The sequence below is a fragment of the Stegostoma tigrinum genome, chromosome 3, assembly GCF_030684315.1.
Source record: "Stegostoma tigrinum isolate sSteTig4 chromosome 3, sSteTig4.hap1, whole genome shotgun sequence".
Taxonomy (NCBI): domain Eukaryota; kingdom Metazoa; phylum Chordata; class Chondrichthyes; order Orectolobiformes; family Stegostomatidae; genus Stegostoma; species Stegostoma tigrinum.
In genome coordinates, this window is record NC_081356.1 from 78,028,536 (window position 1) to 78,047,406 (window position 18,871).

The following is an 18,871-nucleotide window of genomic DNA, read 5'->3' on the forward strand; positions in this document are numbered from 1 at the left end:
CTTCGCAAATTATATAAATTGTTCATTTGCAAACTGTGGCCTATTATCAAATACAACTATGTTAGGTAGAGTTAAATAATTTCATTTTAATGTTTCTATCACTGTGCCCACCATGAAGCCGTGAAGATGACTAAGCTAAGTCCATCCTCCGTGAGTTGATAAAAAGGATGAAAATGTTCCCTTTAAATTCATTCATATTCATTCCTAACCTTTTCCAAGGCCTCAATAGTAATGATGACAGTAGTACCAGTTCATGGGCAGTGTAGATTTGACAGCTGAATATCATTTCCTCAATCAAACAAGTAATCCCTAGACCCCAAACTCACTGTTTGGCACTTGCATGACATTTAATTATTGTGAGGTTACCTTAATGTAGTCTTTGGAGAATATCAATACAGATTGTTTTACGCATATCCAAGCTTTTTGTTAAAGACTAAATAAACATCCATAACTGTGAGATGTTTTCCGTACTCACAATATTGTCTCTGTATAGAATTGTTGGGGAAATGTTTTGTCAATCCATCCTGACAATACTTTCTAAACTGGAGACATTCTTCATCACTGCTCTGCATTCTCATTTCTCTTCCCTTTTTTCTCTGATGCTGGTAAATGCTCTGTTACTGATGACGATTACACTCCAAGATCCTGTTTCTCAACCTCATCAGACAGTATTCTGGATAAGGCATCTGCTATTGTTTGATATTCCCTTGTACACACTCCATGACCGAGTCATATCTCATTAAAAACATGGTCTAGAGCATTGAATGCAAGATATCATCTTTGCAATTTCCTTTGTATTAAGAATTGATATGAAATTCTTTACTTGGTTAACCTGTCCTAGAAATCCTCTGCTATGTTCTTTCATGGTGGAATTACTTGATTACCTCCATTTTCTAAGAATCACCCTTTATTCCTGTGATTTGCACTATACGATCTCAGAATTTGTTTATAGCGAAAAAAAGATTCACATTTTGTTGAACTTCATTTTGTACTCATCGTGACATTTTGAAAGAATACAAATGCAAGGTGAAAACTAACATTCATACTGCAGGAGAGGAGAGTGTTGATTGCTTGGCAAGTTGACTTTATTTGGTAGAGCCATTACCATTAATATTGATTGGCAGTTAGCAGCCAGGCATTGTCTAAACTTTAAACCAGTCGGGTTAACTCCAATTGGTCAAAGCATTGCCCAGCAAAATGTACTCGCAAATTACCATCACCTTTTTTTTTGCATTGAAACAAGAACTGTGCATGTTCATGTTCTTGTCTACAAAGAACAGGGTGCTGTACATTAATAGATGTAGTTTCCAGTATACAGATTGCCCCATACTGTGAACCCCTTAGCTAAGAATCCTAAATTGGCTGCCAGTGTGATTCTTCACACTTTCAGTTTTAGAATTGGAGAATAATTTTTAAAATGATCAGGCTTACTGCAATTATGGCATTCAACTCCCCACTGGGTAGTCATTGTGCTTACGTGTCATGTTTCCATTGCATCTACAGTATTTCAGTTGGTGGCTGATTCACTTCTACACTTTTTGTTGAGCTTTTGATTCAGGACATTTTCTGCTTACAGGCCTACAAATTGCACAAACACACCTGGATGCCTCCACAGAGCACTGGACTCTCCATGAATTGTTCCCCAATTATTCTTCTGGACCTTGATTGTCTTGTAAACAATAATGCTTTTGCAAGCATTAAATCCTGTTATTGCAAAATATCAAGAAATTCTACATCTGTCACCATGACGACAATGCAGTCCAATGTTAGTTTATCTTTTAGGCATCCACACATACAATTTATAGCTAATCTATAAAGGTCGCTGATGAAGGAATGGATGCCCACCCCTTTTCCTCTGCGTCCATTTGTTAAATTTAACCTGTTCAATAATCTGGTTACTCTGGTCAGTAAGGTATATATTGAAGGCTTTTGGAGATTCATCACAAGAAGATTTTGAGGATGGTGTACCAATATAAATAGGGAGATGGTTAACTAATAAATGTTTGAATAAGGGGGACATTTTCAGGATGGGAATCTGTGACTAGTGGAGTGCCACAGGGATCAGATGCCGGTTAGCAATTACTTTCTTACAGTATATATTAATGAGTTGGATGAGGAATGTGAATGTACTATAGTTGAATTTATAGATCACACTAAAATAGGTTGGAAGGCAAGTAGTGACAAAAATAGGGACAGAGACAGGTTAAGCAAGTGAGCAAAAATTTGGCAGATGGACTATAATGTTGAGAAAAATGTGAGGTTATGCACTTTGGCAGGAAATACAGAAGAGCTCAATATTTAAATGGAAGAAGACAGCAGAAAGCTGTAGCACAGATGTATTTGGTGTCCTCATGCATCAATTATAAAAAGCTAGCACCAATTTCAGCAGACAGTAGGAAGACAAATTGACTGTTGGCCTTTACTTAAAGGACATGAAGTCTAACAATAGGGATATTGTGCTAAACCATATGAGGCACTAGTCAGACCACACTTGGAATACTGTGGACAGTTCTGGTTCGCTTATCTAAAGAAAGATACACTGGCTTTGGGAAACAGTCTAGAGAAGGATCACGAGATTGATTTCAGGTTTGGATGGATTTTCTTATGAGGAAAGGTTGAGTAAGTTGAGCCTATACTCATTGAAGTCTAGAATAATTTGAGGCGCTTTTCTGGAAAAATTTAAGATTCTTAGGGGACTTCACAGAATCGACACTGTGAGGTTGTCCGCCCTTTCTAGGAGAGTCTTGAACCAGAAGGCATAATCTCAAAATCAGAAACGAAAAAGATTCTTTCATCTCAGATGGTAATGAATTTGTGGAATTCATCACCAGAGAGGGTTGTAGAGGTTGGATCATTAAATGTATTCAAGCTCAGATAAACAGGCATTTTAAGCAGTAAGGGAATCAAGGGTTATGGGGAAGAGGAGGGAAAGTGGAGTTAAAGATTGTCAGATCAGCCATGATCCCATTGCATGGTGGAGCAGACACGATGGATTGAATAGCCTGCTTCTGCTCCTACATGTTATGGTCTGCTCCTTGTCTGGTCAATACATCATCAGGGCTAATCCTGATTACATAGAGCAGAGTGTGAGCTGATTGTGCTAATTTTTTTGTTCAACCCTGAGACTGGTTGATACCTCTCTGTCTGGGCTTGTAGTTGACCACTGGCATTCAGGAACAGCTCTGAAGTGACAATAATTTCATGGTTCCATGAACCCCTGATTTAAAAAAAATCTTTCATTGGATGTGGGTGTTACTGGCTAGATGATTGCTCAGGGGATAGTTAAGAGTAAGCCACATTGCTGTGGGTGTGGAGACACATGTAGGCCAGACCAGGTAGGGATCGCAATTTCCCTTCCTAAAAGACATTGGTGAACCAGATTGGCTGACCAACAATCAACACCATCTTTATAGACATTATTAGAGTATTTAATTACGAATTTTGTTTTTATTAAATTTCAAGTCCCTCATCTGCCATGGTGGGATCAAACCTAGGTCTCTGAGTACCAGTGAGAGCCTACTGATTCTATCACCTCCCCGGCAATGCTGCTGTTTTGAACTCTGACCTTGCTCCCCAGGTTGCATGATTACTTTCTGGTGAGTTGAATTTTTTTTTGCCTTTTGATCTGCTATTGAAGCATTTCTGTTGATCACCACCTTTCGAATGCTTCCTTCAGTGCTTGCTGCTTCTGGCTTCTTCTTCGCTGATGTTAGTTTTCAGTGTTACACCTTGTTCTGTCTTCAGGTTGGGTGTTTCACATCTCAACTAATTCTGCAGTGGTCTGTCCACAATTTAACAAGAACCTTTCATTTACAGACTATCTAATTACACAGTCATTAATTGACATAAGCTCAAAATGTCTCCTCCATGATTCTGTTCTAGTCATGTGATTTTACATCATCATTGATTCATCAATTTTTAGACTCATGCTATTAATCCTTTACTCCACACTCATGCAACTTTAGTTGTGACATTGCCAGAGCTTCATATAGAAAAAGCACAACCTCTACTCCTTTGTATTCAATATCACTAGCTATAAGGACCGAGATCCCCCCCAAGCCAGTCACCAACATTACTTGGAAATATATTATTGTTCCTTTGCTGTGTCAAAATCCTGGAAATCCCTTCCTCGTGAAATTGTAGGCTACCTATACCAAATAGACTGTAGCTGTTCAAAAAGGCAACTTAAAAGGGCAACTCTGGAAGAGCAATAATATTGGCCCAGTGAGTGATGCTCACGCACCTGAGCAAATAAAAATCAATTCCCACAGGCTTTTTGATTCTTTTCTATAGCTGCACTTGGATCCAAAGTTTATTTGTAACCAAACCATTTCTAGGTTTTCACTAGTTGAAAAGCACACTGTTCTAACCTTTTTAGGACTAAATTGAATAGCCTCATATTCAACAATACTGAAAACCATTTGCAAAAATTTTTACCATTCTTTTCATCTACGAATATTGCTTTCTGATTGTATGATTCCATTTATGCAGTTTGCACTATTACCTATGTTTGTGACACTAGTGACTTTAGATGCACAATGTTCTATCCTATCAACTGAGTTGTTAATGAACACAACAAATGATTGATACCCACCCCAAATTCCTTCAAGATATTACGGGTCACATCCTATCATTTCTGCATTGCAGAAATTGACCAAGGCTCTGGATGTGAGTTTGCTCGCTGAGCTGGAAGGTTCGTTTTCAGACGTTTCGTCACCATTCTAGGTAACATCATCAGTGAGCCTCCGGTGAAGCGCTGGTGTTATGTCTCGCTTTCTATTTATCTGTTCAGGTTTCCTTGGGTTGACGATGTCATTTCCTGTTCTTTTTCTCAGAGGATGGTAGATAGGCTCCAAATCAATGTGTTTGTTGATGGCATTCCGGTTGGAATGCTACCTAGAAGTTACCTAGAATGATGACGAAACGACTGAAAACTAACCTTCCAGCTCAGCAAGCAAACTCACATCCAGAACCTCAAACTGAGCTACAAATCTTCTCAAAACTCGATTGACCAAGGCTCTTTAGCACCTTTTAAACTCACAAACTCTAGAAGAACAAAGGTAGCATACATACGGGAAAATTACCACCTATATGTCCCTCTCTAAGCCACTCACTATCCTACCTTGAAAACATATCACCACTGCTTCAGCGATAATGGGAACTGCAGATGCTGGAGAATCCGAGATAACAAGGTGTGGAGCTGAATGAACACAGCACGCCAAGCAGCATCTTAGGAGGGTCTAGGCCTGAAACATCAGCTTTCCTGCTCCTAAGATGCTGCTTGGCCTGCTGTGTTCATCCAGCTCGACACCTTGTTACCACTGCTTCAGTGTTGCTTGGTTAAAATCATGGAACTCCCAACAGTAAGTTTGTTTGAATCTTGTCATGCCAGGAGGAAAGCGATATAGATTTTATACAACAGATTAACCCTTAAGATTCACTCTCTCTTATTCACCAGACTCTCAAGTTTACACTGTTTCAGCTACCATATTTGCATCTCCTACCCAGGTTAACAGGAATAGTTGGCACAATCAATCACCAATGGCAGACTATAACCAAAGACCCAGGGAAATGGTCTTCAGGGTTGTAAGACAGGAAGGGTGGGAGAGAGAAATAACAACCAGGATCAGTAGGAAAAGAGAAGAGTTCTAGGCATCTTTGTTGCACCAGGGACAGTGCTCTGGCTCCTCTCTGATGATAAAGACACTTAATTTCATCTTCAGGTCACAATGCTTGTGAGTGTGAGGCTTTCTTAGCTCAATGGTAAAATTCTATGCATGTCCAAATAAAACCATCAGACTATGACTTCATCCCTTAGGCTCTGCTTTGCTGGGGAAGGTGATTTTTTTCAACGCCCAAGAGATGCCAATAAAATCCACCATAAACAGCCTTGAAATTGGAGGGTAAGTTCCTGAATTCAAAACTGAACCTCAACCCAAAATTTCCTCACTGAGCATACAGGATAAAAACTGATCTGCAATTTCATATTTCAGAGTTGAAATGCAAACAATAAAACAGACAGCCCTACTTCATTAACAGCTGACAATCTAATTGATCATGGCGTGCAAACAAACTTCTTAACGGAACAGCAGAAAAAGACTCATGGCTACTCAGCCTCATAGAATATTGTGAGAGATCAGTATTCATCCCAGCAATTAGCAACAATTGATTCAATTAAGGTGATTGGCTGTGTGGGTGCCCAAATAATCTACATGCTAATTGCAAAGAAACGTTTAATCATTTTTGTAAAAAGTTTCAGTCTGCAGTACACGTGTTCTTGGGAGTCCACTGAAACCAACAAATTAAAATCAATTGAATGATTCTCGGATCCTGACAAAAAATCCTTACCAAATAAATACGCTCTCTTTACCAATTTCTATCTTTCACTAGATGCCACAGCATCCAAGAAAGTTACAAGCATCTTTTGATATACACACCAACTCTTGTCACGTCCAGAAATAACTTGACAGCCTATGTTGGAAAGCTGCTATATTTCATGATACAAAATTTAACAACAAAAAAAGCATCAAAGGCTTCAAATGTAAGGAACCAACATTAAAAATATCAACAATGCTGGAATATGAACATTGGTGATATGAACAAATGACCGGCAAACTGGAATTTTACGGCAAATGCGAGGTGATGCATTTTTGAAGATTTAATTCAAGGGTGAACTATACAGTAAATGGAAGAGTCCTGGGGAAAATTGATGAACAGAGAGATCTGGGTGTTTAGGTCCATTGTTCCCTGAAGGTGGCAACGCAGGTCAATAGGGTGGTCAAGAAGGCATACGGCATGCTTTCCTTCATCAGATGGGGTATTGAGTACAAGAGTTGGCAGATCATGTTACAGTTGTAAAAGACTTTGGTTCAGCCACATTTGGAATACTGTGTACAGTTCTGGTCGCCACATTACCAAAAGGATGTGGATGAGTGGAGAGGGTGCAGAGGAGGTTCACCAGGATGTTGCCTGGTATGGAGGGTGCTAGCTATGAACAGAGGTTGAGTAGATTAGGATTATTTTCATTAGAAAGTCAGAGATGGAGGGGGGACCTGATTGAGATCTACAAAATCATGAGGGGTACAGACAAGGTGGATAGCAAGAAGCTTTTTCCCAGAGAGGGGGATTCAATTACTAGGGGTCATGAGTTCAAAGTGAGAGGAGGAAAGTTTAAGGGGATATGCATGGAAAGTTCTTTACACAGAGGGTGGTGGGTGCCTGGAACGCGTTGCCAGCGGGGGTGGTAGACGCAGACATGTTAGCGTCTTTTAAGATATGTCTGGACAGGTACATGGATGGGCAGGGAGCAAAGGGATACAGACCGTTAGAAAGTAGATGACAGGTTAGACAGATGATCTCAATGGGCGCAGGCTTGAATGGCTGAAGGGCCTGTTCCTGTGCTGTAATTTTCTTTGTTCTTTGTTCTTCGAATTCCAAGAAAAAAAGAACCAAAATATTTATTCCTCTACAGTGATTTGATGAGTCAGTCTTCACACACTTGATCAGTGCCTCAAGGCCACATGGACTGAACAGACTCTACAGGACCAGCCTCAAGTAGGCAGGTTTAGATGGGAAAGAATGATTCATAGAATTCATAGAATCTCTACAGTGTGGGAGCATGGCCTTTTTTCCCAACAACTGCACACTGACTCTCGGAGCATACCCCTCCAAGACTGATCCCACTAATTTACACCTCTCTAACCACTACGGGCAATTTATAATGGCCAATCCACCTAGCCTGCACAACTTTGGACTGTGGGACGAAACCGGAGGAAATACATGCAGACATGGGGAGAATGTGCGAACTCCACACAGACAGTCACCTGTGGGTGGAATCGAACCCGGGTCCCTGGCATTGTGACGCAGCAGTGCTAACCACTGAGCCACCGTGATAAAAGTAAGGCCAACACACATCTCAAGATAACAAAATGTGAGGCTGGATGAACACAGCAGGCCAAGCAGCATCTCAGGAGCACAAAAGCTGACGTTTCGGGCCTAGACCCTTCATCAGAGAGGGGGATGGGGGGAGGGAACTGGAATAAATAGGGAGAGAGGGGGAGGCGGACCGAAGATGGAGAGTAAAGAAGATAGGTGGAGAGGGTGTAGGTGGGGAGATAGGGAGGGGATAGGTCAGTCCAGGGAAGACGGACAGGTCAAGGAGGTGGGATGAGGTTAGTAGGTAGCTGGGGGTGCGGCTTGGGGTGGGAGGAAGGGATGGGTGAGAGGAAGAACCGGTTAGGGAGGCAGAGACAGGTTGGACTGGTTTTGGGATGCAGTGGGTGGGGGGGAAGAGCTGGGCTGGTTGTGTGGTGCAGTGGGGGGAGGGGATGAACTGGGCTGGTTTAGGGATGCAGTGGGGGAAGGGGAGATTTTGAAACTGGTGAAGTCCACATTGATACCATATGGCTGCAGGGTTCCCAGGCGGAATATGAGTTGCTGTTCCTGCAACCTTCGGGTGGCATCATTGTGGCAGTGCAGGAGGCCCATGATGGACATGTCGTCAAGAGAATGGGAGGGGGAGTGGAAATGGTTTGCGACTGGGAGGTGCAGTTGTTTGTTGCGAACTGAGCGGAGGTGTTCTGCAAAGCGGTCCCCAAGCCTCCGCTTGGTTTCCCCAAGGGAGATTGTGTGGTGCAGTGGGGGGAGGGGAAGGTGCCGGGTGTGGTGGGGTTGGAGGGCAGTGTGGAGCGAACAAGGGAGTCACGGAGAGAGTGGTCTCTCCGGAAAGCAGACAGGGGAGGGGATGGAAAAATGTCTTGGGTGGTGGGGTCGTCCGGAGAGACCACTCTCTCCGTGACTCCCTTGTTCGCTCCACACTGCCCTCCAACCCCACCACACCCGGCACCTTCCCCTGCAACCGCAGGAAATGCTACACTTGTCCCCACACCTCCTCCCTCACCCCCATCCCAGGCCCCAAGATGACATTCCACATTAAGCAGAGGTTCACCTGCACATCTGCCAATGTGGTATACTGCATCCACTGTACCCGGTGCGGCTTCCTCTACATTGGGGAAACCAAGCGGAGGCTTGGGGACCGCTTTGCAGAACACCTCCGCTCAGTTCGCAACAAACAACTGCACCTCCCAGTCGCAAACCATTTCCACTCCCCCTCCCATTCTCTTGACGACATGTCCATCATGGGCCTCCTGCACTGCCACAATGATGCCACCCGAAGGTTGCAGGAACAGCAACTCATATTCCGCCTGGGAACCCTGCAGCCATATGGTATCAATGTGGACTTCACCAGTTTCAAAATCTCCCCTTCCCCCACTGCATCCCTAAACCAGCCCAGTTCATCCCCTCCCCCCACTGCACCACACAACCAGCCCAGCTCTTCCCCCCCACCCACTGCATCCCAAAACCAGTCCAACCTGTCTCTGCCTCCCTAACCGGTTCTTCCTCTCACCCATCCCTTCCTCCCACCCCAAGCCGCACCCCCAGCTACCTACTAACCTCATCCCACCTCCTTGACCTGTCCGTCTTCCCTGGACTGACCTATCCCCTCCCTATCTCCCCACCTACACCCTCTCCACCTATCTTCTTTACTCTCCATCTTCGGTCCGCCTCCCCCTCTCTCCCTATTTATTCCAGTTCCCTCCCCCCATCCCCCTCTCTGATGAAGGGTCTAGGCCCGAAACGTCAGCTTTTGTGCTCCTGAGATGCTGCTTGGCCTGCTGTGTTCATCCAGCCTCACATTTTGTTATCTTGGAATCTCCAGCATCTGCAGTTCCCATTATCTCTCGCCAACACACATCTCATTGGCTTTGTGATATCTTCCCACCACTGTGCTCATTTCCCAGAAATGGCATTTCAGCAGCTGCTCAGCAGTGACAGGGAGTCATTAAGATCACTTAATGGCGTCCATATAGGATGAAGTCACAATTTTTCTGTTTGTACTATTATAGAAGGTAGTGGTTCTGATGGGGTTAATGCTCACGTTCATCTATTCTACTGATATCCCACAATCTGTGGATGGAGACAGGGAGTTCTATTTTAGCTTTCAACAAGAAGAGATATCTGTACCAGCTCCCTAAGTCCTAGGAATTATGCTTGACCATTTGTAGTTGTACCTATTGCCATCATACAATAAACCTACTTGTTACCTAAGGACAGTACACTTCCTATACTCTATGGTGGCATATCCTCAAACCCCATCACGAGAGACACCCAAGACAAAGCAAAGTCAAAGTAAGATCGAGGGCAGTAAACAACTTGTCACCAATGTTCATAGGTGCATGGGCCTCCACTTTTATGTCAGAAGCCTAAATAAGTGAGCGAAGGTAGTTTTACAGAGTGAAGACTGAACTATGAACCATGTGAGGCCTTTTATTATGTTGCCAGCATTAAATCTCAGGGAGAAAACAAAGTTAATGTTTCAGGTCCGGTGACCCTTCCTCAGAACTGCCATTGTCAACTGTCAGTTCTGAGGAAGGGTCACCGGACCCGAAACGTTAACTCTATTTTCTCTTTCACAGATGCTGCCAGACCTGCTGAGCATTTCCAGAAACATTGTTTTTGTTCTTGATTTACAGCATCCACAGTTCTTTTGGTTTTTATTTAAATCTCAGGGCTCAGGTCTTTGCAAGCAGAAGGATGGCATGGCAACAACTTCAAGCATTTTGCATAATTCACATGTAGTTCTTGGTATAATGGCAGCCATTGACATTTTGCTGAAGGTGCCTCAATGAAGCCACACTGGATCCTGCTGCCGTTCTCCAGGCAGCACCAAACACTGCAGCAAATGGTCCTACCAACCTGCCATACAAAATGGGCCTCCTGACAGGTCTCCCAAAATCCTTTGGGATATGGGGCGCATTTTCAGAATGGCAACCTGTAACTAGAGCAGTGCCACTGGAATGAGATCAGGCCAGAATTATTTACCATGTGTATGAATGACTTGGATGAGGAAAGTGAATGTACCTCAGCCAAGCTTGAGGACGATACAAAATTGGTGATGAAGATGACACAAAGAGTCTGCAGAGGAATATAGCCAAGTTAAACAAGTGAGCAAAGACCTAGCAGATGGAATATAATGTGGGAAAATATGAGGTTACACATTTTGGCAGGAAATGAACAGAGGAGATAAATAATATTTAAATAGGGAAAGAGTGCAGAAAGCTAAAGAACAGAGGAATCTGGGAGTCCTAGTCCACAAATCACGAAGAGCTAGCAGCCAAGTGCGTTGGGTAATAGAGAAGGCAAATGGAATGTTGGCCTTTATTTCAAAGGGAATGCATTCTGAAAATGGGAAGGTTTCACTAAAACTATACAAATCACTAGTTAGGTCACAACTGCAATAATGTGAATAGTTTTGGATCTGTTATCTAAAGAAAGATTCACTGGTGTTGGAGGCAGTCTAGAGAACATTCACTAGGCTACCTGGGTATTAGCAAAATATCATATGAAGTTGAGTAAGTAATTCAGTAGAATTTAGAAGAATGTGAGGACACCATTGAAACATGTAAGAATCTTTGGCAACTTGACAATCTAGCTGCAACAAGGCTGATTCCTCCTGAGGTCAATTCTGTGACAGAGGGCATCATCTCAGAATAAGAGGCCACACATTTAAGATAGAAATAAGGAGGAATTTCTCCGACCATAGGTTAGTGAATCTGTGGGATTCTTTACCAAAGACAAGTTGTAAAGGCTGGGTTGTTCAGTATGTTCAAGGCTGAGACAACGGAAATATTTAATCAGTAAGGGAATCAGGGTGTTAGGGAAAAGGCAAGAAAGAGTGTTATCAGATCAGCCATGATTTTATTGAACGGTGCAGCAGACTCAGCCAGTGGAATGGCCTGCTTCTGCACCTTTGTTTTATGGTAATGGTCTTGTGGTCTTTAACCATAAGCGCAGCACGATAGCTCTGTGGTTAACACTGCTGCTTCACAACATCAGTGACCCGGGTTTGATTCCACCCTTGGGTGACTGTGTGTGTGGAGTTTGCGCATTCTCCCTGTGTCTGCGTGGGTTTCCTCCGGGTGCTCCGGTTTCCTCCCACTGCCAAAAGATGTGCAGGATAGGTGGACTGGCCATGCTAAATTGCCCATAGTGTTCATGAATGTGTAGATTAGGTCGGTTACAGGGGGATGGGTGGGTGTGGACTCGTTGGGCCGAACGGCCTGTAACCACACTGCAGGGATTCTATGATCTTAATTCTGGGCTGATAATGCTTAACTGGGTGCACAATGGCTTTCTAAAAATGGTGTCAGCACAAGGGGTCCCAGGATATCATGACAGTGGCGAGTGGCGACTTCTGACTATGGCCAGTTGGAGAATTGGGCTAACATCAGTCGAGATGGACATCATAGGGATACGGTAGGTATTTGATAGAGCTGGTGTGGGACAACTGTGCAAGAAAACTCACTAGGCCCCCTGGAGAGAAACTGAGTCTTAGCCAAAATATGGGATGATTTGTGCTCAATCTTACTTTATTTGCCTAAGTCTGAGTGCATCCAGTTTTTTTGGGTGGTTTATTAGTATGAGGTCTGACAGATTTTCTCACTGTATGTTACCAAACCCACCTCTTAATTACCAACTGTATGTTATCTCTAACATTTGATTTCCACCCCACATTACCATGCACTATTCCCAAAACAACTCATCACTTAGTGGATATCCCAGAATTCACCAGCATGCCTGGCAACAACACCATCTTTAAAAGACCATCATAACCCAGGCAATCATTGCTTTGCATGGGTTCTGACATTTGTCCCAGAAATGGCAGATAGAGAGAAATCGGTGCCCTGTTTTGCAGGCACAGACCTGGAAGTCCACTTAGGTGGAGTGGTGAGGAGAGAGAACTTCCTCTTTCCCCAGGAACAGCCATGGAGGCCATGACACCAGACCACAACCACTTGGTCTCAGCCATCCGCAAGAATGCTGAGCACTGCAGCAAGAACTCCAATGACCTTCTCCACTCTGACAGGGTAAGTGCCACAATCTTCTTTCTGATACCTCACACTCTTTCGATTTCTGCTATAGTATCCACCTTCGGCTGAGGCCCATGTTCTACATCTCTCACTACTGCCTGTAACACTTTCCCCACTTGTTCTCACATACCCCATCCCCTGACCTCACTAAACTTGCACATTCTCTGCGCTGCCTACTCACTCGCTTAGGACAACTCCCTAACTGTAGCAAACACTGTGGTTGCATCCCATATTTTTATCTGCCCTAATACCTGCCTGTCTCTTTCCAGGAGGAAAACAACTCAGAGTAAGACAGTAAGACTTAAGGCAGGCAATAGTGTGTACCATTCATTCAGATTCTCACTCCTTATGAGAAGAAGATCCTGACTACCCTGAGCAGCATCTGGACAGGAATGGACGCTGCCCTTCACTCAGTATGCTGTGACCCTCTGAATGAATGTTATTTCCCTTAATTTGACTGAGGCCTGCTGACAAATCTAACAAGCTTCCCGGCTTTGTGTTTGCACTAAAAAGGAAGGCAAGACAGCAGTAATGTGAGCCTGGTTGACAGGACTATATGCAAAAAGACACAGCAATGCAAGCAGGGATGCTCTGAACCTCCAGTTTAGGCTCAGTGTGAGTGAATCTGAAAAGCCCGGATATGCAGCCTGGTTCAGTCCATAAGCTGGGTGTTTGTGTGTCTGAGTGTACAGTGTCCTTGCTGCAATCCCAGGTGTAGCATCGGGGTGCCAAAGTATCCTGCAAATGGAATACAGATGTGCCATGAGGGCTGTTAGAGGTTGGTACGTAGATGAAGAGTACGTATGGCTGGTATCCATGGAGAATACCCCGAGATGCTGGTGTCCAGTTCCTAATGTTGCAAGTTGAAGCCACTAAATACTGGCTGTGGTATTATTGTTGAGCTTTTCTGGTGGTTGAGCAAGTTTGGTGACTGGTAGAATGGGAGAATTAATGAGGTGAGTTAGGCTGTTCACAAAGCGTTGAAAATCAATATTGACTGTCAATTGGTAGCTAAGTGGTGCCAACTAAGAATCTGGCCACACCACACTTGTAGAAAGCATAAAAGATGATACAAGTTCCTCTCAGTGTTGAGAACAGCCTCAGGGTGTTTGTCAGCCAGTTCTGCCACTTATCTCACCATGACCCACATCACTTAGACTGCTATGAGATTCCTCCCTAAGAATTTTTCTCAGGTACGCTACTCCTCAATTTGGACTTTGCCTCCATCAGAAATAGGTTGACATGCAAGTGCATGGGTAGAGTGCAAGGCTGCCCAATAGATTGGATAGGGAGGCAGCCTCATGTAATTTTCATGCCTTTCTTTTCATATACCCAAAGGAACAAAAGTCAAATTGCTGACCTTTTGGTGAGTTTGTCCAATTAAAACATATGCCAACAATGTCATGAAACAATTGACATCCACAGACTGGTGAATTTGTCTGGATGTAGTATGTCATAAGATAGAGGGGAAATTGGGTGTGAGAGCTACCATTGGGGTGCATAGATACGTAAGAGATGACTTTGGTAAGATACAGCAAGGGAATTTGCTAGTTCACCATGGTAGGAGCACTATTCATTCTTTCAGAGCAACACAACATCTTACCCTGTAGAAATGCTTTCATTTTTCATAACAGGTGACTCACTCTCATGTTTCAGAAACGTCAGTGATAACAGGATCCCACGAATGAAGTGATAAATTCTGCAACAAGCATGTTCGAAGCAGCCTCCATCCCATAATGAGTACAGCCTTGCTGCTCAGAACTCTCAGACCAATGTTCTCTTCGCCAAATGCAAAAAGGCCACGTGCACACAAAGTGTACCCCACTTCTCAGGACATGAACTCACTCAGACTGGCAAATTCAGGTTGTCTTAATTGCCCTGACAATATACCAGCACGGGAAAACTCCACAGGACAATTGAGGTTTTGTGAGAAATGGTTATTGTCACAACTCCGAAAGCACACGTCTTTGAAAATACCACGATATTTGGGTTTCTGTTCAGTAAAGAGCTAGGAAGATAAGATGGCAGGCACCGAGACCTCAGTCTTGCCTTTTTACCTAGCCTATAATGTTCAGGTTCATACCCTGGAAGTATAAATGAACATGTAGGTCTCCAGACATTTTCCCAAGTGCTTTATGCTCAGATAATAACCCACAGAAACCAGAGGAAATTTGGCCCTTTTAAGCATCAACTTACTGTACAAGAGCGTATTAACTACTGAATTAATTAAAATGCAATTGTCCTTAATAGTGAACAGTCACATGACTCCAAAATGTGCATTTTTTTGCCTTTTTGACAAGAAATATTAAATTTTGCTTTAAACCCAATTTTGGATTATTCTTTAACATGCCACGACAATGCAAGAGTTCTGATACCACTGCATTTTTAAGACAAATGAATTTCTTTCTAAAATATTCAGTTTTGAATGGAATAAGTAGAACAGAAGTGTTGACATAAGATTGGAACTATTCATTAGCTCCTAGGAGAATTGACACTTGGATACAGAATTAGTTCTGAGGAAGGGTCACCGGACCTGAAACGTTAACTCATGTTTCTCCTCCACAAATCCAGTAAAGTCCCTGTTGCAATAGGGTATTTGGTATCTAGTTCATGCTTTCTGCATTCTGAAACTCCCGACATTTTCTAAACTTGATATCATTTACACTGTTGTTATTTTTCTTCATAAAATTTTAAATTAGAAGTGTTACAGGGAACTCCAGGTCCTTTTGAGTGCAATAATTCAAATTGTAGCAGGTAATGCTAACTAACAGTATTGAATGATGATTCATTGTTTTGTAGCTGTTAGCGTAATTTATGCAATAATGCTAACATATTATTTTACCCTTTTGCAAACTTATTTTTTTTTTACAATCGATTTTTCTTGGGCAGGTTTAGCTACAAGAGCAAAATACATGAAACAGCAACAGTATTAGCATAAAGCTGTCTCTTTTTTAGCTTTTAAATACAGCCATTTTACTGCTTCTTCACTCCAACTGAATTTCACTTATCACAGATTAGATCATGATTTCTGATCAGGTTTCCATGGGAGTGGTCAAACCATTGAATTCACGATGATAATACCTCTTTCTTGCATGCATATATATTTGAAAAATCTTTGGAATACAACATATACAACTTACTTTCGGGCTCTAGTTTCATTTTGTAGAAATAAAAAAGACAAACAAAAAGAAAGTAAATATAAAATAAGGCACACCAGAAAACAAAGCACAAAATAACATCAATTTAACACAGTAGTTTCATATTGGAACAGACTGGGGTACGAACAAACACCTTTCATTTAATTTAACCCTTCGAAAAAGAGGTTTTAGTGAAAGAATTGTGTTTGATCACACAATTCCCCCAAAGTAATGTGATGAAGTAAAGAAATTCTTAAATTTGAAATACAATTCTAATAGTAAAATTAACACGCCTGTTACTCAGATTGGTTCAGTAGTAAAAATACCAAAACTTATAATTTTGTACTATCTTTAGAAACTCTGTCAAAATGTTACCATATAATTCGAAGAGTCAAAAAGGCAGACTGAAATAAATCAACCCAACACAATAAACTGAAAAACAGATGCATTATTTACAAATTAGCAGGAATATTGAACAGTATTAATTACTACTGAATTGCACAATAAGGGACTGGGTAGAAAGGTTCTGAAATGTTCATTTACGAAATTTGTAGGCGTACATCTTGTTGGGGTTGTGGGGAAAAAACAGAACTGAAGTCTAAGCTATGATACCCAGTTCTGAGTTGCGTTCACTATTGATATGGCTCCCCATCGGGAGTGCACAATCAGAGAATTACTCCTGAGATTAAATTCTGAACTATTCAAAAATACAGATAACAAGAAATATCAAGAACTAAAAATACAGGTGGCAGCCCTAGGACATCAATTAGATTTTTAGAATTCAAACATGACATAACAATTATCTGAAGACAAACACCGCTTTTGTTTAAAAAAAACAGACACACTCTAAGGATTGGTGACATTAACAATGACCAATATTTCCAAACACTTGACATAAGTATACCATGATGTAGGGCCATTTAATCCTCTTATTTCATTGTTACTGAAGTTAATTATAATAGGAATTTTATCCTGCTATTTGAGAAACCAAAAGCTTATCAAAAATAGGAGCCATACTCACTGATGGATGGCTTGTAAGAATTTGCGTTGATGTTTCCTCACTTTTGCATGGTCTATTTTTTTAACTAGTTTTGTGTTTTTATATATTAACCATGTTTCCCTGAGAACATTGGCAGCTGCATTTTTTACCTGTACACAAACAACTTAGAATCAATTTACAAGCCAATTTGGCACAACATGAATTTAAAATATAGACAAGACTCCAAAGCAAATTAGTGAAACATCATTCTTTAATAAAACATTACTTTAATTCAAACAGCATCTGAATCAATGGTTTACAACAAGATCCAACATTAACAGGGAGGAGGAACTGTTTGATCCACTGGCAGCTCATGGAGAATCTAGAACTTGGGTTCCCTCATGATGTGGTGGTTTAACTCCTCAGCCTACGAGTAATATCAATGACTCCCCTCCTAGGACAGACAGACTTATCTTCTGGTCAGCAATACAGTACTTGAGAAGAGGTCACTGCACTAGGTATGGATTGGGAGTGTACTGATTCTAGGATGGGAGTGGCATGACAGAGGTGTTACTGGGATACAGGGATACAAGGCTATGGTTTGGGAAGATTTGAGGCCTGGAAGTTGGGGGAAAATGGGCAGAAACTTTCATGGAAGTGTGGGATTAAAAGTCTTGGTAAGTTGAAGGCTTCGAGAGGATCATTTAGGTGTTGGGAAATGGTGAAGATATGGCTAATGATGGTGAGATGGTCAGTGGAGGCAGTTTGAGGCAGCTGCTGTTTGGGTTGTGAATGCAGTAATCAATTGTACAAGGCAATACCAAGTAAAACAAAATATGGAAGGCAAAAATTATTGCAGTGTAGCTTCAAAATAATATTCTCTTCAGCACTTTTCAGGCAGAATTTTTACACTGGAATTCTAAATATGCAATCTTACTGTTTTAAATTTATTGACTGGAAGTCCTCAGCTACAGATAAAATAGTATATGGTGTAAATGTAGCTTTCCTTCAAATGGACTAAAACCTATGTTTTATTTCCTGAAAATAATTTTCTCATACTTGGCACATCATCATCTTCCACAATATTTGTCCTTGCCAGCCAGACTATCCGTATACCATTTAAATTGAGCAAAGACTTGAAGCATGGCAGAAGTTGGTTCCACAATGTATCAGTGGAATTCTAATGCAGTTACTGTCAAAATAAAAACATCATTGAAGCCTAAACAATGATACTTTAAAATAGATTTTTTTCCCCATTTAGAAAAGGATACTGTCTCAAATATCCAGGAAATATTCTATTAAAGAAAATACCATCACCCTGTCCTAATTTTATTTTCATTTGAAAAAGATATACTTACTCGCTTAGACAGTTGTGTGTCCATCATAAAATTATGAACATGTTTTTCTGCTTTGGTAAGTTCCAGCTTCCTAGCAACTACAGCCACAACTAAAGCAGTGCAGCCAGCTCCCTGAGTGTGAAAAGAATGGGAAACATCAATATTTTGTAACACTACCTTAGTTGAAAACTTAAATATTTGCAGGTAAGAATGGTTTTGATAGGTTGGAGCAGTCATAGAGTCACACAGTATGGAAACAGGCCCTTTGGTCCAACTCGCTCATGCTGACCAGGCGGCCCAATCTGATCTAGTCCCATTTGCCAGCATTTAGCCCATATCCCTCTCAACTCTTCCCATTCAAGTACCCATCCATGTGCCTTTTAAATTGTGCTATTATACCCACTTCCAGCACCTCCTCTTGCAGCTCGTTCCATCCGCGCACCACCCTCCGTGTGAAAAAGTTACCCACTGAGGTCCTTTTTTACATTT

General features: G+C 42.0%; 1 protein-coding gene across 4 annotated transcripts in view; it reads right to left on the minus strand.

Annotated features, from left to right (window-relative positions):
* The window catches only part of LOC125451304 (small conductance calcium-activated potassium channel protein 2-like), a 215,588-nt gene that overhangs the window by 36,567 nt on the left and 160,150 nt on the right, over window positions 1-18,871 (minus strand). For all 4 annotated transcript variants that reach the window (XM_059644687.1, XM_059644688.1, XM_048528288.2 and 1 more), the window contains 2 exons: window positions 18,404-18,514; window positions 17,088-17,215 (listed from right to left, as the gene is read on the minus strand). In XM_059644687.1, coding sequence (XP_059500670.1) covers window positions 17,088-17,215; window positions 18,404-18,514 — 239 coding nt within the window. The remainder of the gene's footprint in view (window positions 1-17,087; window positions 17,216-18,403; window positions 18,515-18,871) is intronic.